This window comes from Atractosteus spatula, chromosome 7, assembly GCF_055471065.1.
Source record: "Atractosteus spatula isolate fAtrSpa1 chromosome 7, fAtrSpa1.hap1, whole genome shotgun sequence".
NCBI classification, from domain to species: Eukaryota; Metazoa; Chordata; class Actinopteri; order Semionotiformes; family Lepisosteidae; genus Atractosteus; species Atractosteus spatula.
The window spans coordinates 62,907,539-62,933,385 of NC_142712.1; the positions used below are offsets into that span (position 1 = coordinate 62,907,539).

Here is a 25,847-nt window from a genome sequence, read left to right on the forward strand (position 1 = left end):
TTACACAAGATCACCCAGTATAAACTTTCACCTCCAAACAGGGTGGCTGGTATGATAAACAGGCCCTCATCCACTCTTTTATTGTTAATAAGCTAATCAAATTTTACTCGTGCAAAAATAAATGAAAATATTAAGTATTGCATAATTGTACATGCTATGATTTTAATGCCTTCAAGACTAACATGGTACATTTTACAGACTGATAAATTAGACTGATTTTAAAATTGTAAAATCACTAATGCATCAGTGGTTTGAAGACAAATCTCTCCTACCATCCCTTGCTAGGGGAGTTGTTACACACTTTGAAATGAAATTAGTCTGCAACATTGAATTATAGATTAAACACTCGAGGGCTGAGGAAATGACTCATGGCAAATTTGGAGATGGCCCAATTCTTTAGAGTCTACATGTAAATCTGAAACATTTTACTCAGGTTCTACAACAGACTCAGCCTCACAAAGCAGCTTTTAAATTCTCCATAATGAACACTCTCCCATGTTTTTTAATTAAAGCTTGTACCACCGATAAATGCAAAAAGAAGAGATTAATCATAATGGCAAAGAACACTGATGCAGAAGGATTTTATATAAAATTATTCAAAAATATATTCAGCCTTTAACACTTTGGATTTGATAAGTACAGAACAATATTGTATCTAGAATGTAAATGATCAATTTCTCCAATACACCTTTTCCTCATGTGCTTCAAAGACTCCCCCACAGATCTGCTCATATAACTAATCAATTTTATGCTATCAGATAAAATCTATGGTCCTGTATCCCTTTTAAAAACACTAGTCCATGTTCAACAGTTACATGATTTAGCCCCTCGAGACCTCTTTGTCTGCAAACTCTGGCATTGTGTTAGTCACATCCTGAGCGAAGGACAGTTTGTGGCAGTGGTAGTGCTGACTGAGCCCCAGCTCTCCAGCGATGCCCTTGTCCTCGTCTTAGCTCCTGGGCTAACTCTCTGGGGCCTTGAGCCCTGGGGTCGAGATGCTTTTGCCTGGGCTGCTTGGCTTGGTGCACAGCGTGAAGCTGACTTTGACATCCCTTGGATACAGGCCCTGGAGAACCCCATCCACGATGATGTTGGGGAGGAAATCTGCAGCAGAAAGACCACAGGTCAACAATCGGGAGCGTGGCTGTGTGCAAGAGCCTGCCTTCTTTTCAACACACAAGCCTTGCCTTACCGCCTACGTCCTCAGGCGGTCAATGAAAAATGAAAGCTGCTGAGAAGATTTTGCACAGGTAGCGCATGCATGTCCTTTGTTTGGTGATACCTATGGCACCGTGAACAAAAGTGGTTATCATTAGAGAGGAAACCATTCTGGGATAGCAGTGCTTAGGACTGGAGACCACAGGTTCCCAAAACTGGTCCTGGAGGAATACTATCTCCGCTGGTTTTCATTCCAGATGAACTCTCCACTACTCCGTGATAACTTAATTGACATGCTTGCTTATTTACGGACACAGGTGGGATTGACAGTGTTGATCAGAGATTCCCTCGGTGAGTGATCTTCCTGCGGCAGAGGTACGAAGTGCTGCATTTCAGGCAACAGGCCTGAATGAGGGCTCTAATGAAACTCGGAGAACTGAGGTCAATGAGCCTGTGATTATGAACTTGGCTAGAGCAAAAGACAGAAGAGACTGTGTTCCTGCTAGACAAGAGATTCAAACCACTGCGGCAGACTCCTGGTTGTAGGTTCAGATCCTGTTGGAGACACTGCTATACCCTTGAGAAAGGTACTTTTCCCAGCTGTATCATGTGGTACTTAAATGTATGGTAAAATAGGAATTGTTAACCTCTCTAGTTTGCTTTGAATAAAATAACTAGTCCAATAGATTAATGACTGTATTGTTGGTTTTTCTCTGTTTAAGCTATAGCAAGGGGTATTTCATTTAATCATGAGTTGTTGCAGTGGTTAAATCTAACAATCTGGACTGGTGATCCTTAGGGAACACACTGTACCTGTGCTGGAGGCCAGGATGTAGGGATCTTTGGAGAATCCGACCACACGCTGATGGAGGAGTCTATAGCTGGAAAACAAGAAAAGCCTGCTGTTCAGAAGCACAGAAATAATTCACGCACTGTGTATATGGAATGTTACAGACGTTCTGGGAAGTGTATATTAACAGTGATGCCACACTCAATGCCACAGTTGTGCACATTAACCAGGAATATTTTTTATAACTACATGATCTTTTTTAATTGTCTAGTTTTGGTTTCAGATCTGATTGTGTTCCACTGAATTTCTGGTAAAAGGAACACATGTTTCATGGACTAAAAAAGGACAACAGAGTAACAGTGATCTTTTCCCATATGCATTCCTTCCTCTTGAACTTTGTGTCTACATTCAGATGTTTAGATGCAATTAATTATTTGTACATGAAAAGAAAATCTTAATCCTAAACAAGATGAAAAAGGCAATATTTTTGCACAGATCAAGAAAGGAAAGGATTTGTCTGAAATTAATAATTGGGCAGGAAGGAGTATTTTAACACTTTAGTGTCTGGTAAGAGGCGATGCAAACCTGTAATCATCTGTCTGTAGGTCACTGAGTGATCTGCAAGTTAAATAAACACAGGTTAGAGGATCATTGACTTCAGGTAATCATATACCCAAGGTTCTCATTCTATTAACATGATTTCAAGTGTTTAGGTTATTTACTAATGATCTTTATTTCTGTGTCTAGGAAAGTATGCTCAGCTCTCTAATAAAAGAGTCCCATATGGGGTGAAACAATTCCCTCAGCCTGGGGCACAGGAATGGTTATCACGTACTCAAGGCTGTAAGTCTTGTTCACTGAAGGGAAATGCCTGACCCGCAGAAAATCCAGCATCTCCTGTGGCACCTCTTCATTACTCTGCAGCACACCCTAAAGAGAAAGAGGGAAGACTGATGCATTATAACAAATCCTCACTGCCTCACAATGGGGAGCTAAAATCATCTGAAAACATTCTGTCACAGCTGGTTGGCAGTGCATTATACCCCCTTTTACTGGTCACATGAAGACTCGACCATTAAGAAAATGAGGGAATTTATAACTGAGTTTGCATGGAGACTTATATTAATTTCCAATAGCTTACTGGTGATTATTCTTAAAAACAGCTGTAACACTTGGGCCTCCATATGATTATGTGAGACAGTGCCCTCCATACGTTCTGTCACAGTTAAGTCTCAATTGCTGTTTTTTACTGTTAACGCAAGCAATTTGGATTTGAGATAAAAAGATGAATATGAGGCAAATGTACAGTACATGATGTCACCTTAAATTTCTGGGTATTTCTGCGAGTATACGCTTTACAGTACGTGTTTCTCAAATAATACCGTTTTTTGTGTTCCATCCCTCCATTTTAGGCGAGCATGAGTATTTGGATAAATTAATTTAAACTTAAACACAAGAAAATTAAATTAGTATTAAAACTACTTGGTCGCAGATCCTGTGTGTGTAACAGCTGCGTCTAGCCTGTGAGCCACTAACATCACCAGCTCTTGTTTGTTTTGGGGGGTGCTTATGACTTCTGACTCCTTTTCAGCAGGTGAAATGCATGCTCAGTCAGACTTAAATCAGGAGATTAACTTGTCCAGTCTAAGACTTTCCACTTTTTTCCCCTGATGAATTCCACGGTTGCGCTGGCAGTGTGTTGTGGCTCATTGTCTTGCTGTATGCTGAAACACCAGCCAATGATTTTAGAGGCACTGTCTTGTACATAGGCAGGCAAGATGTTTCTGTACACTTCTGAAGTCATTCTGCTGCTACAATCACAGTGAACCAGTTCCAGAGGCATGCCCAAGCCATGACATTCCACTGTGTTTCATGGATGAAGTGGTAAACATTGGATTGTCTGCAGTTCATTCCTTTCTCCACACCTTCACCTTGCCATCACTGTGGTAGAGGTTCACCTCCATCTCATCTGTCCATAACACTTTTTCCCAGAACTCTACTGGCACAGCTCTGTACTTTTAAGCAAACTGGCATATGTCCTTTCTATTGTTGGTGCTGATGAGAGGTGTAGCCTTCATAATTCTGCTCTTTTTTATTTTTTTTATTTTAGAGAACAAAACAAAACCATTTTACATATAAACCACCATTATTCAGCCTTACATCACAGGCAAAAATTCCTGTTTGTTCCCCTAGTATTTTACAATTATATAACTTTTTAACAAAACTATATACATTCAAAAGAAGGAAGATGTATACATTTATGAATATGAAAAGGGAGGAGACTATATAAATGTACCTTATTAAATTTCAATTATTTTGTATCTCAACAAAATCCGACCTTAAAGGTTATAATTCTGCTCCTGGAGTCGTCTGCGAACGGTAGATTGTGATACCTTCAGTCCTGCACTGCGGAGGTTGGTGATTCCAGCAACAGTTGTTTTAGAGTTTTTGTTCACAGCTCCGATAATTTTTCTATGATCAACTGCAGTCGTTTTCCTTGGCCAACCTGGTCATTGCTGATTGTTTAGTACACCAGTTATTTCTTTCTTTTTCAAGATATTCCATATGATTGATTTTGCTTTGCCCAGTTTCTGTGCTATGGGTCTGACTGAATTCTTCTTTTCTGTCAGCATTCTGTCAGTTGCTTTACTTTCCTACACAGTACTCTAGTCTCCATGTTGGTTTAGGACTACTGACTCTAAAAGCAGACACCAAAGGGATAAGCAAAGGCTAAATCCAAAACTACACATTCGCAGCTATTCTATGTGTGCACCATCGATGCAACAGGAAACACCTGGCAGCTGACTGTCCCAACCTAAACTGGGGGGATTGAACACAAAAGTGCTATTATTGTAAAACAACTTATAAGCACAGAAGTAACCCGAAATAAAACGTGAGATACTGTTCTTTTGCCTCATATTCATCTTTTCAACTCAAATTCAAATAGCTTGAGTATACAGAAAAGGTAGCAATTATGACTTGCATTTGGAGGGCACTGTAACTAAAGGAAAAGAAACATCCCCATTTTCTCTGGCCTGTGACTCAAACGCTGTGGTTTAGTTCAGAAAAAGCAAACATGCAACTCAGGGTAGATTCCACGAGCTTTGGTAAAACTTTGTAAAAAAAGTGCCTTAACAAAAATTCCATTTACACACTGGAAAAAGATTAGAAAAGAAGCCCTCTCTCTAGTTTCTCAGCAACTGTGACCTGTAAAGGTATTTGTGTTCTAAAGAGGAACAAGCGATTGGTCTTTGCTCCTCAGCTGCTTACCTGGATGTATTCCTCCAGCTCCTGTCTCCTCTGCTCTAGGGGCTTCTGTCTCCAGTTCGAGCCTCGTTTCCCGGGGAAATCCGGGGTGTGCAGGATCTTCTTCAGCTGCGGAGGGAGACGGAAGTGAGAGTGACTGAACTCCAGGGCTTGGGCCTCGATCCATCTCCAGGCCCCGGCCATGGCCTGCTACGTGAAGGCAGGCCGGCAGAAAAGAGGCGGTGTGTTCTTTGCAAATGGAGACAACGCAAACCACTATTGTGTAACAGGTTGCGAGCAGCATGAGTCAATCACACAGACAGTTAACTGCTGCCTTTGCTCGCTTTCAAGCGAGTGTGTGCAGCTCTGTATCTCACTTCCCACTTCTGTGCAGCAAAATGTCCTTGCGATTTCTGAAAGTGCCTCAGAACGATGACAAGACAGACGTTTTGTCTTATTCCCAGATGGAGAAAGTGTGTTTAAGGAAGCAGCATGGAGCAGTAATTAGCATTCTGAACTCTATAGCAGAGGGTCATGGATTCAAGAGCATTTTTAACTTGCTTCCCATCTAAACTGATTTCATAGTTATATCCACCTTTCATATAACCGTTAGAACAGATAATCTGTTAGAACAGATTTGTTTTTTAAATGTATGATAAAACAGCAATATTCCAAGCTCTTTTCAAACTCTGTTTCTTCCTGGTACTGTAGTTCAAAATTTTTTTTGAGTCATATTATGTATGTTTTAATCTACACAAAAAATAGCGAGTATACGAAACGTGCCAAATCACAATCCAGCCATATGAAGAAATGATACAAAATGAAGGATTCAGGTTAATAAGCAATCAACTGTCCTGTCAGGCAGCGCCTGAAACAATATCATTAAGTCACATGGGTACCTTTTTATGCAGAGCGTGGAATTCATTGTGTCTCTTCAATATAAAATGTTTCCTTCCATTATATAGAACCTCTACTCTGAAGACCTGCAGGAGGAAAAAAAAGGAACAAGTCAAAATCACTAAATCAGTCTGAAGGATACTACAGTTTTAAAGTACCCCACTATAGAAGCTCTTTCCTTTTCTTAAATTCAGGTAATATGCAATGCAAGCACCTATAAGAGCAGCCATCAAAACTGAGGAAGAGATGGTTTGGCTCAGTCCTCTGTCCACATCTGATAAATCTCTACTTAGTCAGGAAATGAAGTGAACGGAAGAATAACAATAATATTCCCTCGTCCAATCTATAACACGTTGAACTGAGCTTCTATAACATATTTATCATTTGTCTCCCTCTAGTGCCCATTTTAAACACTACATGATATAGTCTGAAACATTACACTCTTACAACAGTAGGGCTTGTTCCACAGTCACAAACACTACACTGCACTTTTTGTGTTATCGGCCACAGAGGAACACAGCTAATGCAATCAATCCAGCGACAGTGTCACAAAGAATTCGACATTCTTTACGACTCACTCAATTGTGCTAAACCACAGAGGACCCAAAGTTTCAAAAACTAAACTTCCCAAGGCCTGCTTTACATTAGTAACAATTCCTTACAGTTCTATTAATTTTCAAACCCAAGGACCATTAATCATGGAAAACTACTTGCCAAAGAACTCTTTCCGCAAAAACTTCAGCTATGTTTTTGAAACATAGTCCCAAAGTACTTCTCAAAGTACATGTTTGAATATAACCACTTCATTTGCTGTGCCAGTCATGTTTACATTTATTCCACTGCTATTCAGTACATTTCTACAAGCCTGCTACGGTGCCCATAACTGTAGTGCTGTTCTTGAAGACTCCTTCCCTTTACAGTCAGTAGCCTACCATCCACATAATGTTGTGATTATAATGTCCCTAAATAAATAAGTAGCAATGTTACAATTTCTGCTCATTACAAACGACAAAAAATTCTTGTTTGTGGTAAGCATTTCGGTGCTAGTCTCACAATTTTTATGAAAGGACCCAATTTACAAAGAGCCCATTGAATGGCTCAGGGCTGCCAGATCAAAGAACCCCCCCCCAGCACACTGAACTGGGGCAGCACGAAGCTCTCTGAGCACAGCTGCAGTCTCTCTCTCTCACTCTCACTCTCACACACACACACACACACACACACACACACACACACACACACACACACACACGAGTCCTGTCCCACTGACACAACCGCCCCAGGGAACAACACAGAATTTAGCAACATACCAGAGCTGTAGGAAGTGAACAACAGGCAGGGGCACCCCAGCAATCTGATGATGCATCTAAGCCCGAAAAGTGATTTTTTAAGTGGCCTTTTCTTGGCTAATATATACACTGCCGGCTTGTACACAAGGTATCAAAGTGATGGGATCTAAAGACACCACAGAGAATTCAATTTTCCTTTAAACCATGAGCTCAGTTTTTCTTTGTAGTTGGCATGAATACTGTTACAATGTGCAGTGAATGCTCTGTCTATTTAAGTGAACATTCTTAGGAACGCTTGTCCCTGAAGTGTGAGCAGCCCGTAACTTTTGTATAATCAGAGATTGCGAACTGTGCTCAGGTCACAGAACGGCAGTCTGAAGCCTTCTCAGGACCACAGCAGAGCAGCCTGCAGCCAGCCAGAGGGCAGGAGTTCACTGAGAGCTCCCCTCTTCTATCCTGTCTGTGAAACCCAACTTACTGGTGCTCGGAAAGCAAAGTGAAAAGAGCACCAGAGAAATGCTGGCTCAGCCTGAGGCCCAGGAGGCCGTGCAGTTCACTGCCAAGCATCAAGACTTCTATCAAAACACAGCGTGGCCCCAGGAGCCTGGAGAGACTGTTTCAACAGGTTCTGCTGGGAACTGCCCCAGGAGTGCCCACAGCAGCCAGAGGTGTTTTCAGTCTTCTGAAGAGGAAAAGCACATGGGAAAAGAAGCCAAAGTCACCTCCTCACAAGAGGAGCCATCTGAAATAAACTTTCAAACTTTGCATATCATCATGTGGACCATTCACTTATTTTTTATTCTGTTAATTTACAAATTATATACATTTCCTCTCTTACTTCATATTTGTCCAACTACTCTCTGGCACGCAATCTATCCCCATATTCAGACATATTCACCTTTTTGGCACATTCTGAATTCTGACACTGAAACAGAATGTGCTCCACAAACACAGACCTAGAACTGTTTTGTGCTGTTGTTGATTTCATGACTAACACAGGTATTATGTGTGAAACATTTTTCTATTTTAATCTAAATTAGAAAAAAATAGATTTTGTATAGTGGTGACACTGTAAGCTTTGTGTTTTTTGAGGAATATAATGTAATCTGGAAAGGGCTGGACTCTGAGCCCGGGTGAGGCGCTCAGTTTAGTCAAGCTGCATTAAAAACCTTAGCGTAACTTGAGATGCAGAAGCAAAAGCTTCCACTGTTTCACTGCCTACACAAACAATAACACTGGAGGGGAAGGTGTAGCCAATGTCTGAAAAAGTACAGGAAGAGGCCTTTTAAAAAAGCACACTCATTGCAGGCGTGCAGTTCCAGCAAGCTTCCTCCTCTGTGTGAGAGGCTCTGCCTTTCTCTCCACCATCAAACTCTTAAATCCACATCATAAAGTATAAAGTATTCTTTATGATAGGCTCTCGCCCAGTTAATGACAGCACGAAACCTTCCAGCCTGCACACAAGTAAACACAGACAGTCTTATTCACAAAGTGACAGCTACAGGACTTAAAAGAATAATAATAATTGCTTACACTTATATAGCGCTTTTCTGGACTTTCCACTCAAGGCGCTGTACAGGTAATGGGGATCCCCTCCACCATCACCAGTGTGCAGCCCCACCTGGATGATGTGACGGCAGCCATAGTGCGCCAGAACACTCACCACACACCAGCTCTCAGTGGGGAGGAGAGCAGAGTAATGAAGCCAGTTCATAGATGGGAAATATTAGGAGCCCATGATTTGTAAAGGCCAAAGGGAAATTTGCCCAGGACACTGGAGTAACACTCCTACTCCTTTTGAGAAACGCCCTTGGATTTTTAATGACCACAGAGAGTCAGGACCTCGGTTTTACATCTCATCCGAAGGACAGTGCCTTTTTACAGTACAGTGTCCCTGTCACAAAACTGGAGCATTAGGACCCACATGGACCGCAGGGTGAGCGCCCCCTGCTGGCTCCACTAACACTCTTCCAGCAGCAACCTTAGTTTTTCCCAGGAAGTCTCCCATCCAGGTACTGACCAGGCTCACACCTGCTGAGCTTCAGTGGGTTGCCAGTTTTGAGTTGCAGTGTGATATGGCTGCTGGCCAGAAATAATAGCCATAATAGTAGTCCAATGGTTAACTACATCACTATGATGAAAACATAACTTTTTCCTTCCTGGTCCAATTTGGTGCAGTCCTTGGGGAGCATAGTCTTACCTGGCAATTTCAATCAAACTTTGCCTCCGAGTCATGAACCTTATATCAGGGGCCATTAACAATGCAATTAAAAAGATTGGAGTAAAAAAAAATTGGCAAAGACATTTAAGCCTTAAAATCAAGTGTCCAAATTTCAGCCTGAATCAATTCCACATGAGAATACAGACAGGAACCTGAAAGGAAATTCTTGCTGACAACTGCAGCACATTTGTCCCTTTGGTATATGCAGTCCCATTAAAGGAGCTTCAAAGCACAAAAATCCTGTCATCTGCTTCTAGACCTGGATAGTCATTTTCAAACAAAACAGTAGTTATGGTACCCGCTTTTTCTGAGTCAAAGGGTTCTTTAAATTAAGCAAAGCATAAAGCGACGTTTGTCTGGATACATGTTTCTGCATTTGGACCAATTATACCAACTGTTTTGTAACAAGTCACTACATTATGTAACCTGACTTCCTCTCTGCAGAATAATGTTTTTAATTCATATTACCACAAATGTGAAGTAAAGACTTGAAAAATGTTTGTGCATTCTGGACATAATACTCAGTCCAAGGTGGAAGACTAAGTTCTGCCCTTTTAAGATATAATACAACCATCCTTAATTCTCGCTAGACAGTAGAGGCTTCCAGTACTACTGGAATTACTACTTCTGACAAATTCCAGGAATGCAAGGGCTGAAAAAGTGATATTCATGTGTGGTTATGCTTGTTTCTAATTTCTAAATTGTTTCTAAACTGTATTGTCTGACAGGTGGTTTCAAATTTCAGTACAATTTCGATTCCTCAGTCAAAAAAAAAACAAATTACATGCAGGCATACCATAATCTGGTGAACTAATGTAAACCAATTTTATCCTACAACGTGTATAGGTAATAACATTTTCCTGGTATCAGAAAACTGCTGCCAGAGTAACTAATTTGAATTAAAATTAACTTAAAAATTAGTACTTGAAATACTTAAACTTAAAAGGTAAGTCTTTACTGCAAAGCTAAGAAATATTTACCACAGTTTTAATATGCCTTATTATTCATGTTTAATTAGTTTCTACCAAGCCTTAACTTTAACTTGAAGCTTAATACATGTCTGCTTAAAATAGTGACAGTCACTTCCTAAACTCCTCAGATATTAACAACATGCTGTCTCGACAAAGGGATCAATGGTCAGACAGAAAGTGAAGCAGCCAGTGGCAAGTGTTGAAACAGAAGAACAATAACATCAAAGACTCTTAAACTAAACTACACGTGACTCAGGGATAATTTTGGTTACAGCACTTCTATAACAGCATGTATAGGATTTATGACTTAAGCTTATGGCCCCAGCCTCTGTTACACGAGCTCGTGAAAAGTGCCTGTTCAGCATGCAAAAATACTAACTTCCTAAATGTGAAATATCCAGACAGCCCTTCAGAAGTGCCCTTCAGAATTTCAGAACTTTGATCTGGGCTTAAACTGTTCGGCTTTGAAGTGTTACACTCCATCCAAAAAGATTTCTCTTCTATGAATATAAAGTAATAGGGCATCACAAACCATATTAAGGATTGTTTTACTAAGTAACCAAGAGTGGTCTTGGTAAAAATAGGAGCGCATCATCTGAAAATGAAAGAAGCATTATTGTATAAACTGCTTTTGGGTGTTTCAAATCCTCTTTACAACAGAAAGAGAATCCTCTGTCCTTGGACCTTTGAATTCTGAATGCATTGGTTCTAAATTTTCACTTCACAAAAGCACTGCATAATAACCTAGAAGTTTCTAAAAAAAGATCACTTACAGTGATGTTTCATGCAGTCAGAATCTATATAGCCATTTACCAGATTACTTCTATAACTGCTTCATTCAAAAAACTTCTAAAGGCAGTGAGCTACCATTCTCATGAACAGAGTTAGCATTACTACAACCACATCAAATAATAATAATAATAATAATAATAATAATAATAATAACAATAATAATAATAATAATAATAATAATAATAATAATAATAACTTTGCTCTACATCATTACAAATGACAAAAAGTGCTTTTAAAATAAATTAGAAACCAAGTCCTGTTTAAAATCAATGCAATCAAGGAATCTTCATTTGAATATGTGAAAACACATGCCACAAAAAGTCTGCCCAGTCCACACGCAACAAATCTATGAACTCTCATCTTCTCTTCAGCAAATGCAGCTAACTCAGTTACACGCTGAAGCTGCCCTAGGATACTAAGGGCTCCTTATAAAGAAAAGCCTTTGCATTTTGTTTTCAGAATGTGGCCTGATGCATAGCATATACTGTACCTCCATTCATAAAACGTTTATCAAGTGGGTGGAACACCTGAACTTCTATACAGTACTTCTTCTAACCTTTCAGTCTTACGCCTATCAGCTGAAAAGGGAGAGGATTTGCTGTTAAATGGACACCAGAAGCATTAATCCTTAAAACACACAGGATTTGTAGTTTAAAGGATTAACTGTCACCAAAGAGATGAAATACTCAACACACCTGTGTTTGCCAACAAAGTGAGAGACATGGAACATCACACTGCGCGTTGTTAAAGGGGTAGGGTGGACCATTTTAATTCCACACAGACTGGGTGCTTAAAATCCAGAACACTTCATCACCGATCCATTTCCATCTGTACCCTAACACATGCTACTTTCCACAACCTCATATCTAAGTAATAAATAATATCAAAGACATAATAATCATCTCAATCTTGTTTGAAGGGAAGGTTGGTAGGTAATATAGGTTTTGTCATCTCAGACTCAAGGGGAATATGTAAAAGGCAACAGGCAAACAACAAAAAGATTTGACTACTGTCCTTCTTATGAAAAAAATGTTAATTGATGTAGGAATAATACAAGATAAGCAAAGAAGCTCTTCTAAAAAATGTTACTTGTCTTAAAATAGCCATCTCACCTGACTGTTTTTCTTAATTGTGTGTATGTATATAAACTTTATTTGTAAATATCACTGAAGCTTTATGTAGGTATTTCCAACCTTTATTTTAACTGGTGATAGCTTGAAGAGGACAGCGATTTAGTTTGAATTCCCAATTTACCAACACTTCCGAAGATATCTTGTGGGGGGCAAAGCATCTTGTTTGTGACTGTGATACAATTGTTTGATTCTTCCAGGACTGTGTGGCCTACCTCAAGAGATCAGCATTCAGACTCGACTCACACTCCAATACAGACCATTCTGACTACAAATTGGTCTTTGTTTCGCATGTGGAAAGACTTGAAATACTTCCGTTGTTAAATAAAACAACTCCTCTCATCCAAGACCACAATGTGCATTGGTTCCAAGAAGTAAACACTGTCTCCAAAAGGATGTTTGCATTGAAGACTCTCAGTACCCCCATCTGCACATAGTGCCCTATTCTTCTTGGACATTTAACATTTCCCCTCTTGAGTGGGACACTGGGAGACCATCAGTAAAGAGGGAGAGCCTATGCCAAAGAAATGAAAAAAGCGTATTCTGACTATTTATGTTCTTGACACTTCCACTCTCCTTTTGGGGCAGTAAAACGTTTTTTTCATTTTGAACTTGCTTAGGACATGTTTGTTGGAACTACAGTACAGATCCAGATCTATAAAAGCCTTGGCGCTGAAAGAATTACATTGGATTCCAGAAAATGAGCAGTACAGTCTGTAGTTCTTAAGGTGCTTTAAATGCTTCTTGAAGAGCCTTTAAGCAGCCTTTTATCTCAAATCAAAATCTAAGATGGACAGGGCAACAGGTTTAAGATACTGGCTGTGAATCCTGATCCTGAACTCTGGAATAGAAAGCTTCTGTCCAGTCACTTGGAAAGCGCAACATTACACCAGAAGGGATAGATAGCACTTGTTTCCACTAATTTTCTTGGTAGTTTTCCAGAATTACCCTGGGACTGACTTACATTCCCCTTCAAACTCAGAGTAAAATTAGTGTCAGACTATATACCAAATTCTTATCAAATGCTCTTCACAAAAATACATTAAAGAGCATTATGATTTCTACACTAAGTCAGGTAGGGCAGTTAAAATAATTCAAATGCGCATAAGCTATTTTTTGGCTGTCTTACCAAAATCCAAAGGAGCTGAAAATAAAAAGCAATGTTTTCAATTCTGCTTGAAGACATTTTATGAGGAATCTCTTCTTCAAATTAGGAAACATTAATTTGAATACTAACAAAAAATATTATATTAAGTTATTAAACAAGTTAGTGTAATCTGCTCTTTCTCAGAAATTAGACGTTCAGTGTTTCATATTAGAGCTCTGACGCTGAAGAAAACATACCTGAGAAAACACGTAATTTACAAATTTTCCAAATGTCACGATAAGAGATTCGACAAATCCCATCGCCAAAACCAGGCGTGAGGAATTCTGTTGCCATTGCACTGACACTGACAATGAAAGTGCATTCCAAAGCTGAAAAGAAGAGGCACTTCCTTACACAGTGAGGTGTGGGAGTATGGAGCAAGTTGCCAAGGTATTATGTTGAAAATAATACTCTGGCGTCTTTCAAGAAACTGGCTGGATACGATCCTTGGTTCAATTAGACATACTGTAACACTCAGGCTGGTGACGAGTAAGACTTTTCTCATAGAATTGCTGTGAATATTCCTAGAACGAACAAAATGTGATTCATGAATTGTGACAGACTCCACAGAGGGAGTGCAATTCTTATTTTCCTTAGTCATTACCTTTAGAGGATTTGTTCTTGGCGTATGTAGTGGGGATAAAGGAACACAAAGCATGTCTAAAAACTACAACTCCATGAAAACCATACAAATAAACGTTTGGCAAGAAACACTCTAAAGATCACATTAAAACATTGGAAAAGGTACAAATACCTGACTTGATTTGAAAGGATTAATTCAAATACATTTCTGTCACTTACTCTCTACTCTCCATGGCTAAATAAAGACCGGGCAGCAAGGCCATGGTATGTATTTAATAATACAGGAGGATTTCAAATAGCACTTCAAAAGCGCCTGGGTAGAAGTACAGTATGGTGGCATTGTAGTCAGCACCACTCCCTCGGAGTCAGAGCTGGATTCAAGCGCAAAGCAGCACATCTGACTCGGTGCCGTTTGCATGTTCTCTTTGTGTTCACATGCATTTTGTGCCAGTTGTTTTGGATTCCTCCCACAGCCCAAAACAAGCAGATTAATTCTACTATAATGGCTACTATAGAAACAAAGACACTCAGTATCACCGACCGTAAGAGAACACAAAACAGAGAAGTACAGCACAGCACAGATTATATTACTGTGAAGGGATGCACTGTAACATCAGTTCTAATCCTTTATTATAGCTGAAAACCACCCAATACCAGAGGATATCAATCGATCAGAAAAGCATCAATTAGGGATGAACACACACTGTTTAATCTAGAAGTAAATGGGCTGACTGCAGAGGCAATGATAATACTATTACTCCCTCACAAAAGTACAAAATGCACATTTGTAAACGTCACCTTCAGAGAAATAGATCTGAACGGCACTTTCAGCTGTCCAGCAAACCAATTTAGCTGCCCGCAGCTTGCACAGAGATCTGCCTGTTATGATATGATCATTCCCACCAGCTGCAGGAAACAGCAGGGTAAAATTACTCCTAGAAAAGCCGGGCTTTCTTTGAATCAGTGTCAGTGGATGCTCTTGGTGCCATCGTGGCGTAGGGTACAGAAATAAATCCAGGGCTCACTTTATTATTGTCTGCTTATAAAAAGACAAAGCCCCGCGTGGCATTCTTTTCAATCAGATCACCACCGGTGAAAGAGCCAGAGTAATACCGATACAGTTCATCTGCCTGTTAGCTATGATCTCCTTCTTTTCCAGAGGGGTAGCAATTTTGGAATTAAGAAGGAAAAGGGAAAGGATCCATCAGTTACTGTAGAAGAGGAGATGTTCCTCTTTCCTAGTGTTTTACATTCCCTGCTATGGTGTACAGACAGGCAAACACAACACTGTCTGCACACTCTACTGGTAGACCAGCGAGTGACCGAGGAAGCTGTGCAAGGTGAGGTTCTCATGATTTATTTCAAGTTCAAGGTGAAATTGCTGATAGTTCACTGGCTTAGAAACAATTGAGTTCTCATGAAGACTGCTGAGATTGTCAGATGAAGACTGTGTTCGGACAGTAAAAATCTGATGATGGATTCTGAGCTTTTGTTTCACAGCAGACTGACACAGTGGAAATTTACTGGTTTAATTTTCTGTCATCGGAAACTGGCACTAAAATAAATTGACAATTGTCAATTATGTAATAAAAAGACAATTTGTCTTTTACTTCATAGTTTATGGTCCTAATCATAAACGAATCTAGGAGTGAGTAAGAGGACACGGTGTTCAGATTCAGATATACCATTCTATATTCTGTATTCTACTCAGTCTTGGCTTCGGGTATTACTTTTCGATCAAGGTAAATCGCTGTGAGGAAATTGTTACAAGATGGGAACATATTTGCAGAGCCACGTATTTGAACCGTATTTGCAAGGTGCAGTGTATGAAGTTTTTAACCTCTGTTCTATAGGGAACACACAATTCTCTGCAAGGTGAAATACAACCCACAGGAAACATGATATATAATTATTTACCGTGCAAACCATGACACACAATTTTCTTTAAGCAATAAAAACCACTTCAGCTGATCAGTTTCTTTTTTCCTCTAGTGCTTTTTAAATTAAATGAGCCGGATACCGGCACCTGTTGAAGTGGAAGAAGAAAAAATAAAAAAAGGCACATAATTTAAGTGTACAACGGTAGGCTTCACGTGATAATATAGTATTCCACCAGTTCTAAACTGTCGATATACAGTACTGTATATGGAATTTGGGAAACGTGTCAGCTACGATTTGCATAGCTCTAAAAACAAACAACGGGGTTATAAAGGTTTACTAAAAAGACGTGGGACGTTCACATAAAATGCGTTCAAACACAAAAGTCGATTTGCACTTACCGTTTTCGTTTTTCCATCCACCGGGCTGCTGCCCAAAGACGGGATGGACACCTCAATCACAGCGGGATACAGCATGACTCCCCCGGGATGTGTCTGCGGCGGAGGCAAGACCACGCTTGGGAGCTCGGCTGCTCTGTAGCTTGGAAAGCGCACCTCTCACGCCCTCTTCTTGTCAGTATACAGCTTGATCCCTCCTCGCCTTGGATTTGACTTCCACAGCCCACCTTTGCCGGAAGCGAAGAGCTTGTGACGGTGGAAGTTACAGTAGGTGATACAGCAGCTACACAGTTCGGGGATTCTCTGCACCTTGTGAAGTGAGTGCTGCAAACTGTTGGCTTTCTGTACCGAGAACTCGGTGTGTCCTCGACTAAAGCTCCACCCACACACCAAATTGCTGCGTTTACTGTAGTGTGTGAAGCTAGTTTTGACTACCTACCACGCTGTATCGATAAACTAGTTTTTGTTTGGGGTGACCTTAGAAAAATAAGTAAATACTGGACATCTTAAGTTTCTACGTTGTAATTTAAGCGCTCAGAAGTATGGTACTTTGCACTTTCCGATAGCTAAAATGTAACCTTTTCTTACCTGAAGAATCAAACCAGCACTTATGGAAACTTCGTTTATGATGCAGAGAAAACTGTATTTTTTTCATCTTTATTTTTTATATTTATTTATAAAAATAATAAATAGTTTATTTTAAATAGTTTTTTAAAAAGTTTTTTTTCTGTTCCTGTTCCTTTGTCTTAAATCAAAAGGCTCCCTGTACTACGACTCCAATCATGTTTTTGTAGATTAAGGAGAAAAAAAGTTTATATTTCACCACTTTCTTAACTCTATATTTTTAAGATACCCATGACATTAAAATGCATAACTCAAACGCACTGTAATATTTTTGCACTTTTTGGACAAATGAAGCACCAGACAGATACTAATTTTGCTGGTCTGAGGTTTACATCCAATAATTATTGCAGAGCCTTCAGTAATTTGATGCATTCAGACTTTACACTGCTTTTTGGAACCATTGCCCTGCCTAAGGATTTTTAGTTTATAACCCACAACCGTTAGCATTTCTGTTTAGGCCTACTTGCTGCACAGAGTTTCATTTTAAAACTGACCATTTCCTAAGCCAACCCAGCAGTGGGTTTCACAGAAATAAACGCTTTCAAATATTAGAACTCAATATTTAAAGAAAATGTTTGACAGAAAAAAAACTAACAGTAGTAAGATATTTAAGAAGATATTTCCTTTAAAAATACCAAAGTGGTTACAAATATCGAACAAGTATTTTAATGTAATTAAATTGTGAGAATGTAGTAAAGTAGGTATGTAAATGTTCTAATGAAATATGTGCCAGTCCTATACAATCACTTGTCTTCTCCACTCCAGTTATGTCACAAAGTCTGTTCTTAACAGTCACATCTGGCTACTGCAGTGAAAGTTATATCAATTCAGTACAAACTATTCAATTGATTTTAATATAGATTGCATGAAATTAATTTCATGCATGTAATTATCACCAGAATGCATTGTACCTGAAATACACTTGGGATAAGCACAGATAAGATGTCGTCATACTGTAGGAATGCTATGCTGAGGAACAACTAATAGAAAGTGGTGTGATTTTCATGAGACACAGCTGCCCTCCATACAGAGCTTTTTGCAGCTGTCACTGGTCTTTTGTCACCAGCAGCTAAGTGGTACTTTCTGTGTACAAGTCTGTAAGCCAGCAAGACTGTAAGGAAGCAAGACTGAGTCTGTAACTTATTTTTTCCCAGGATGATACTTATTCTAACAGTTGTTTTTTTTTCACACAGTGCAGAAAGAAGCATTTACAGTACTTCAGTACCCTGCAGTAGATTCGCTGGGCTCTGCCTCTATGAATGTTGACACCACAAGATTAGACGCATGGAAACACACACCCAACAGTAAAACACACCCTTCATCAGAAATCAATTTCCAGTCAACATGCTAAGACAACACCCTGCTTGGGTCTTCAGTCCATCGCAGGGCACACACAAACAGTCAAACAAGAATAATTTAGAGACACCAATTAACCTAACCAGCTTGTCTTTGGGAGCCACAAGCAAACCCAGGCTAACTGAGGGAGAACGTGCTAATTCCACCTAGAATGTGCCCCCGATTGGGAATTGAACCTATAACCCCAGAGTTGTGAGGCAGAAATATTAACCGCCATGACACCGTGATGCCCAAACGCAGAGCTAAATGTGATAAATAACGGAAGTCGAACAGTTGACAAGAACCGGTATATTTTAGAGGAAACAAAAGGTACAGTGACCATTCTTACTTCTGTTTTTGGAGATATGTGGGGTGTTACTGGAAAACCCAAGCATCTCAAAACCAAAAGAGCATCTCGTTACACTGTAGGAAATGAAACAAATATTGTTTCTTATTTGTAAGACAGGAATGCAACAAGAAATCCTAATTCTATAGCTAGTTTCCAGTCGAAATCCAGTGGTAGTCTAATGTTTTGAATAGAATCTGGCTAGTTACTATAAGTAATCAAAGGATGTTTTCAAAGGGGCCTCTCTTACTGTATATATAAAATTGGCTGAATGCTTCAGCATTAGTTTTATGGACACTAAGTCTAATAAAATTAGAATGTATGTTTGTAAAATTGTTTTGATCGCAACTTTAGTTTGAAAATTCACAAAACTATGGTTTCTTACATTTCAAGGTCACTATCTAGTGTTGATATATTCCTTTTCATACCCCTTCGATTTTGAGCTTGAAATATTGAGGAAATGGCGTGAGCCAATAAAAAAACAAAGTCAGACTCTAAAAGTCACAGTTCCTGTCTCCACTTCTTGATTGGGACTCACGTAAGAGACATGAGCAAATTCCCTTTCTCTGACAGGCAGTGAGTCAAGCTTCAAGTTTCAAGCTTGGAAAAAACAGCTCCTTTCACATTTGCCAACCTGGACGAATGCACTGGCCTGGGTAAAGAGTCAGCAAAAGAGACATGCAATACATTCCTTTCCAGAACGAGACTGCTTTGGAATGGTGGAAATCTTTCAGCTAATGGGAACACAGTGCTATGCTACAGTATGTTGAAGTAGATGTGCTGTTAGCATACAGATGCCCCACCATGTTAACAGCACATCTATTGTGACATAAAAAAGTACTGTGTTAATCTTTGTCAGAAGCGTTCAACAGAAGCCAGACAGACAGCATGAGTACCACAATGACCACTGTACATAATTTACCAGTAAAATATCTGGTGGGGCATTTTTTATCTAGTTTGATTTATTTGTATATAGTGAAAAATTAGGAATCAGGCTAAAGAAAGTATTAGCCTATTTTTTTCTTCTTCAGGAGTATGAAATTGATCTTCCTTTCAGTCAATCAGTACTTGACATTACAAGCCTGGGTATGGTAGAATAATTTATATCAATCCTAGAAATCACAAAAGCTGAACCCAAACTGGAGCTTGTTAATGAGCAAGATGTCTTAAGATTTATTTTCTGTGTTGACTCAAGACTCCTGTGATTGAACATCACTTGTGTTTTAACAGAGACAAAGACTTGTAAGGCCTTAACACATGGGAACATTTTGCAAGCTTTTATGGGAACCAGGCAGACAGTGTTTTGGGGGTGTAGAGTGTGACGAAAATGTCAGGTGAAGAGTAGGGATGGGTGGAGGGGGAGGTGTGCTGTGATTTTTGTCCAGAGGGGGCTAACAAGCACACAGATATTCTTCCTTACTGCCACATTGCTGAAGGGAGAAGGAGCTGTGCAGGCTGGCAGTCCCAAAGGCACAAAGAGACTTAAAACAGTCATTCTCTAACAATTTTAAGTGTCTGCTGCAGGACAAGTGTGAGCAAGCATTTCAGCATTCTCTATAAACACTGATTCTCTAGGTTTAAGCTTGCACACAAAGAAAGCCTGATCTATCTGTACAGCAGTAAAAGCCTACGTTAACATTTCAGCATGCTTCCTTGTTAACACAAACCTGTTTGAATTGTTTTTTTTTTTAATCTGAGTATGAGAAGCCACAGCCATTTAAACACCAAGCCTCCCTCCCTCCTCCCCCTACCATTGCCTTTAACCCTGCATTGTGTCAAAATCCTCACTGAAGCTGAAAGTCACAGCATCAGCAAACTGTGAGATCATGTGCTGGAAGAGAACAGGAAGTAGCCTGCCTGACTCTCGGGCCTCGTCAGTGACCTCGTGCTGGAAGAGTCCTCATGAAATCAGTCCTGCTCCGGCTGCACTGGCTCCTCCCTTGACCTCCTCCGGCTTCTCCAGACGCGAACCTCAAGTCTCCTTCTGACTGGCATGTGAGCGCAAGACAGTGTCAGGCACGTGCCTTGAAACTGCTGGCTTGGTGCACTGCCGAAAGTCAAAAAAGGTGCGAGCTGTTTTCAGAAACACCCTGACTGACACACCAGGCCATCAACGCTGTTGGTGAAGGTGACTGTACTGTCTACATGAGGGCACAGGAACAGGTAAAGGTGTATTCCATGTTGAAAAGAAAAGAGACACAGAGTTTGGGCTATGCAGCCTTCTTCAGTTGTGTCTTGCTCCTTTGCTGCGTACGCACACTGAAGCAGCTACCTACTTGAACTACAAAGCATATGTTTAAAAGTACTAAAACTCAACGCCAGGGAGCTTTCTCTCCAGAAAAAGTGAGGTTTTCCTGTTTCTGGAAAAGAGGGATTCTGGTCCAGCTCTGGGGTGGGATGATAAATGATCCGATTACAGATGATGAAAATTGTGTATTGCGAATTGCGATTGAATAAAGTGTGCCATCACTAAAGCACAGAACATCGCACTGCTAGCCTTCAAATGGTTGCAGCGTTAATTTCCTTCCATCACATCCACTCCAGGAAATATCTTGTAGTTTCAGAACAGTTAATTTTTTTCATAAATAATACCAGCAACAGATTGAAGAATTATGAAAACAAATAAATGTCCAGGAGTTAAGTAATAGCAAAAAGGCGTTAGTTAAATACAGATTACACAAACTACTTTTAAGGAATAAGCTAACAGTGTGGAAAATAAATTGCTAGATCAGAGGAAAATTATACATGTAGATGGTCTGGGGTGCTGCCCCAGAGACAAACGGCCTAATAAGGTTTACTAAGACAACTCCATGACAACGAGGCTTTCCACTGCTGGCCTGTTATAACTAAGCGTGGTTTTATCTGTGAAAGTATGAAAGTGGAAGAGAAAGGGGTGGGGGAGGAAAAGGGGAACGATGTGTCAGTAATGAACTGTCCAAGTAGGGATAAGGTGCTAGGTACTGTATTTAAACAACTAGAGGGAAAGATAAAACTTTAACTATAAATGTAAAACACAGGAAAATAATTTCCTACATGAAGAAAATAAAGGTCACTGTAAAAACCTATTTGTATTTTTTTGGCATTTTTTTAATGAACGTGTCTTCCATTGCAATAAAACGCCTGAATGATAGCTGACAAACAAAACTTTTTAAGACGTTCTTTTTTCAGTTATTTTCAGCACTGCGCATGACGAGAAGCAGCTCTGTGAGACAGGAAAGTTCTTTTAGCTAGTGGTTTTAATGAACCCACTCAATTACTAAACGTAGAAAAACAATAAATAAAAATAGCCCTGGTCCGTTTTGGTCAAAATGATACTTTCAAAAAAAGCTCCTAACAAAAGTGCTTCTTGCTAAGCCCGGGGACAGAAAAGGACTGCCAGAATTAAGAGTTAAACAAGATACTTCAGCAGTCATTTCAATGTTGACAATGGTGAACTATGAACCCAGTGGATTGTGGTCATGAGACCAGGATGCTCCAAGCCATCAGTTTCTGCTTTGGCTTAATGGTACTGAATTTACCTCTCCATGTCCACTTCTAACCTCAGTGCTCAGGAAAACACACAGGGTACTCGTACATCCCATAATCCCACATGTACCACAACCGGGCTTGATAATTTCAACACTTTCTGGAAGTACACAAGGTTTGAAATTAATGCAAACTCCAGGACGACAGGATGACTGTCTGTAGCACATCCATAAACAGGATTTCAAGAGAATCACAATTTTTTGGCATCAGACACAGCATCTTTTCATAAGCTTCAAAAATCTCTGAAACCCAATACAGAAAACAATAGTGCTGTGAAACAGTTGGCTTATCTGAAGAAAAAAAAATTACCTTCCAGCTACAGTCTTGTTGGGGCTTGAATGCTCTTTCTCCAGAAATACGTACGCTGCAGAACGGAGGAAAAAAGAAAGAACTGGAAACCAAAACTGTGCTTTTCCCTTAAAATGGAGAACCATAGCAGTGTCAGGCTAAAAAGGTTGAATATTTTTTTAATATAAAAAGGGCACAATATGAGTCACAACAAGTAGAAATTGATCAAAACCACTTTTTAAAAATCAGTTGATGGCATACCCAAAAAGGGAACTTAAATATGCAGTTTGTGAGCAGCTCAACAGTATTAAATAGTAAGCAAGCTACATTGCCATACTGTAAATCCTCTGTTACAAACACTGATGTACCAGGTTGGTAGGGACAATTCTATCAAATGATGAGAACAATTTATTAATAAATAATAATTCCTTATACTTGTACAGCAACTTTCTAGAAACTCCACTCAAAGTGCTTTTACAGGAATTGGGGACTCCCCTCCACCACTACCAATGTGCATCCCCCACCTGGATGATGCAACAGCAGCCTTAGTGCACCGGTACACTCACCACACAGAGTGAACAGGAGAACAGTGATGAAGCCAATTCAGAGACAGGAATTATTAGGAGGCTATGATTGGTAAGGGCCAGTGGGAAATTTGGCCAGGACGCCGGGGTTACATCCCTATTCTTTGAGAAACGCCCTGGGATTTCACTGAGAATCAGGACCTTGGTGTTACATCTCAACCGAAGAATGGCACCTTTTTACAGTATGGTGTCCCCGTCACTACACTGGGACATTAGGACCCACACAGACCATGAGGTGAGCATCCCCTACTGGTCCCACTAAAACCTCTTCCAGCAGCAACCTTAAGTTTTTCCCAGGAGGTCTCCCATCCAGGTACTGACCAGGCTCACACTGGCTGAGCTTCAGTGGGCTGCCAGCTGGGAGCTTCAGGTTGATATGGCTGTAGGCACTATTATTATTACAAATTGAAAATAGCAAACACTTAGTTATTGTTACAAGCTGTATAACACTCCTGTAATGTGAGAAGTAACAATACCTTGTTCCTCAAACAGATGATCACTGAAACCATAAAGGCTTGACAAGTTTTATCCAGTGACCAGTGAAGATGACAGGGGGTGTGTCATTAGGAGGGACAAGTGGGAACCAGCAAACAGTAGCAGGACATATTTATTTCCCCATTCACAGGGTTGTGTGCAGGACACTTTCATGCCTGCAAAACACTACCCTGAGCTTGACCTACACCTTGATCAATCAAGACAAAATTCAAACAAAAACCTGTTTACCGGAGAGGGAGAAACCACGTTCTGTGAAAGATAAATGGGCATAAAGGAGGACTGTTTCCACACTTATTTTTTGTGGCATGACTGAAGGAATTATGATGCAAGGTATGGTCTTAACAGATGCCACAAATTCCCTAATTGCACATCCCAGAAGAACACCCACCTGCAGGTGTGCAGTAATAGGAAATGCTCCTGGGTTGACGCAGGCTGTTATGGAGACGGGTAACAAGTCAGGCCCAGACGTGTTGCCTGCACCGGAATGAAATGGAAACTATAAGTTCTTTGGAAAAAGCAAAGAGAAATCATCATCATGCCTGAGCTGAAAGGAAAGGCAATTCTTTATAACAATGATAGTTAGCTCTGGTCCTTAAGAGTCACACTCCCACACTGTGGGTAATGTCATAATGTGGTTTTATTAGCATATCATTAATTAGGCTGAATATCTTGCATTCATACAGCTGGCTCTTCTACTGAAGCAACTTCAGTGAAGCACCTTCTTAAGGTACTAGAAGGTACTGATAGTAGCATTCCACCCAGGACTGGAACCCACAGTCAACCAGTTCTGGTTACAGAGTTTGAAAACCCTGCACCACTCCACTGACTTCGCTTTTCAGAGTAATTCAAAACACCTTCACTTCCCTGGTAATTCTGATGAATCTTATGTGGTTCTCCATTCAGATGACCATCTTTTAAAATAAAAACAGACCTTCAAAGAAGACTGGATATAAAAAGCTTTTTTGGGGACATGAATCTAAGTGCAGTGCAGCATTTGAAGGTCTTCACATCTTTGTGTGCAGTTCATTTTCTTGTGTTTCCATCAGAAACATCTTACATTTGTTTAAATAGTAACACTTGCATAAATAAGTTATTTTGCTGGATTTGGAAATTTCTTCTTCTGGAATAATCATGTTTCACAAGTAATTGGAACCACAACACATTTGAACTTAAGCTTCAAGGAGCTCCTGTCTTCCTCCCAAAAACTGATCTAAATAGGTCACATTTACTATACACAATCTGCAAAATTAGTTGTTGCACTTAATTCCTTCTCCAAGACCTCCTAAAAATGCTTAGTTTAGTGTTAGCAATTTATAAATATATACTTCGATCCAGTGTTCTGTTTAAGTGACAAACTGAAACGTATTTTCAGTAATCTCAATGACCATGCTGTATGTTTTACATGAAAAACACAAGAATATGGAAAAGGTTTAAACAGTTTAAAAAAACAGTTTTAAAATAATTTATATTTATGCTATTATGAAATGCCACAAAGGAATCCTGTTAATCCTGAGTATCAAACAGAAGGTTTTCATTAAAACGCATTGAACGTTCTCACATCACTAATTAGACTAACGGATATTCTGAAAGATGAGTGATTTTGAAAGAACCTGTAATGAGGGATAAGAAATTAAGAATTTACGTCCAAGAATAATGGAGCAAACACAGCATCACAACTTACATTTTTCTGAACAGATCACAGTACAGTGGTTTGGATATAATTGAAACACTAAACGTAAGAACTAATACAATGAAAACACTCAGCTATTGTTTTAAATCTAGATAAAAAATCTGCCCATCATTTATCAAATGCTTACATAATCGGATGAACTATAGTGAACAGCTTGTTCATGTTCTGCTGGAGTAATGTAAACTGATTCAAGGGTTGAAGGTAGAAAAAAAAGTCACAACAATTTTATGAAACAAATTTATTTTCAATAATTTATGGCAACTAAAGCAACTGCTTTCCGAGCACAGTTAAAGGGCATATTATAAACATGTCAGTAGGTTGCCTACAAATGTTTATAATCTGCCATTCTAACATGTTAAAACATTACAAAAATGTCTGCTGCTTTTGGCAGGCTGGGATAGGGTTACATGTTGTAAACATAAAACACTGAACAATAATGGGCTTCGGTCTTCACTGAAACT

General features: G+C 39.7%; 1 protein-coding gene across 1 annotated transcript; it reads right to left on the reverse strand.

Moving 5' to 3' along the window:
• Positions 1-52: 52 nt before the first annotated feature.
• snx22 (sorting nexin 22) lies at positions 53-16,726 on the reverse strand. The gene is made up of 7 exons (XM_088920112.1): positions 16,503-16,726; positions 6,094-6,177; positions 5,219-5,323; positions 2,784-2,878; positions 2,534-2,566; positions 1,972-2,039; positions 53-1,104 (listed from the first exon to the last, which is right to left on the reverse strand). Exons 1-7 carry the CDS (start codon positions 16,575-16,577, stop codon positions 962-964), a joined length of 603 nt encoding a protein of 200 aa, XP_088776238.1. The 5' UTR covers positions 16,578-16,726; the 3' UTR covers positions 53-961.
• Positions 16,727-25,847: the final 9,121 nt, after the last annotated feature.

What these genes read in the sequence shown, in the direction of transcription:
- snx22 (XM_088920112.1), bottom strand. Translation starts at nt 16,577, where the DNA reads ATGCTGTATCCCGCTGTGATTGAGGTGTCCATCCCGTCTTTGGGCAGC. An exon ending in AGCTGGAGGAATACATCCAG is followed by an intron (nt 2,879 to 5,218) that starts GTAAGCAGCTGA and finishes CTTTCTCTTTAG; the next exon opens with GGTGTGCTGCAGAGTAATGA. An exon ending in CATCCTGGCCTCCAGCACAG is followed by an intron (nt 1,105 to 1,971) that starts GTACAGTGTGTT and finishes TTTCTGCTGCAG; the next exon opens with ATTTCCTCCCCAACATCATC.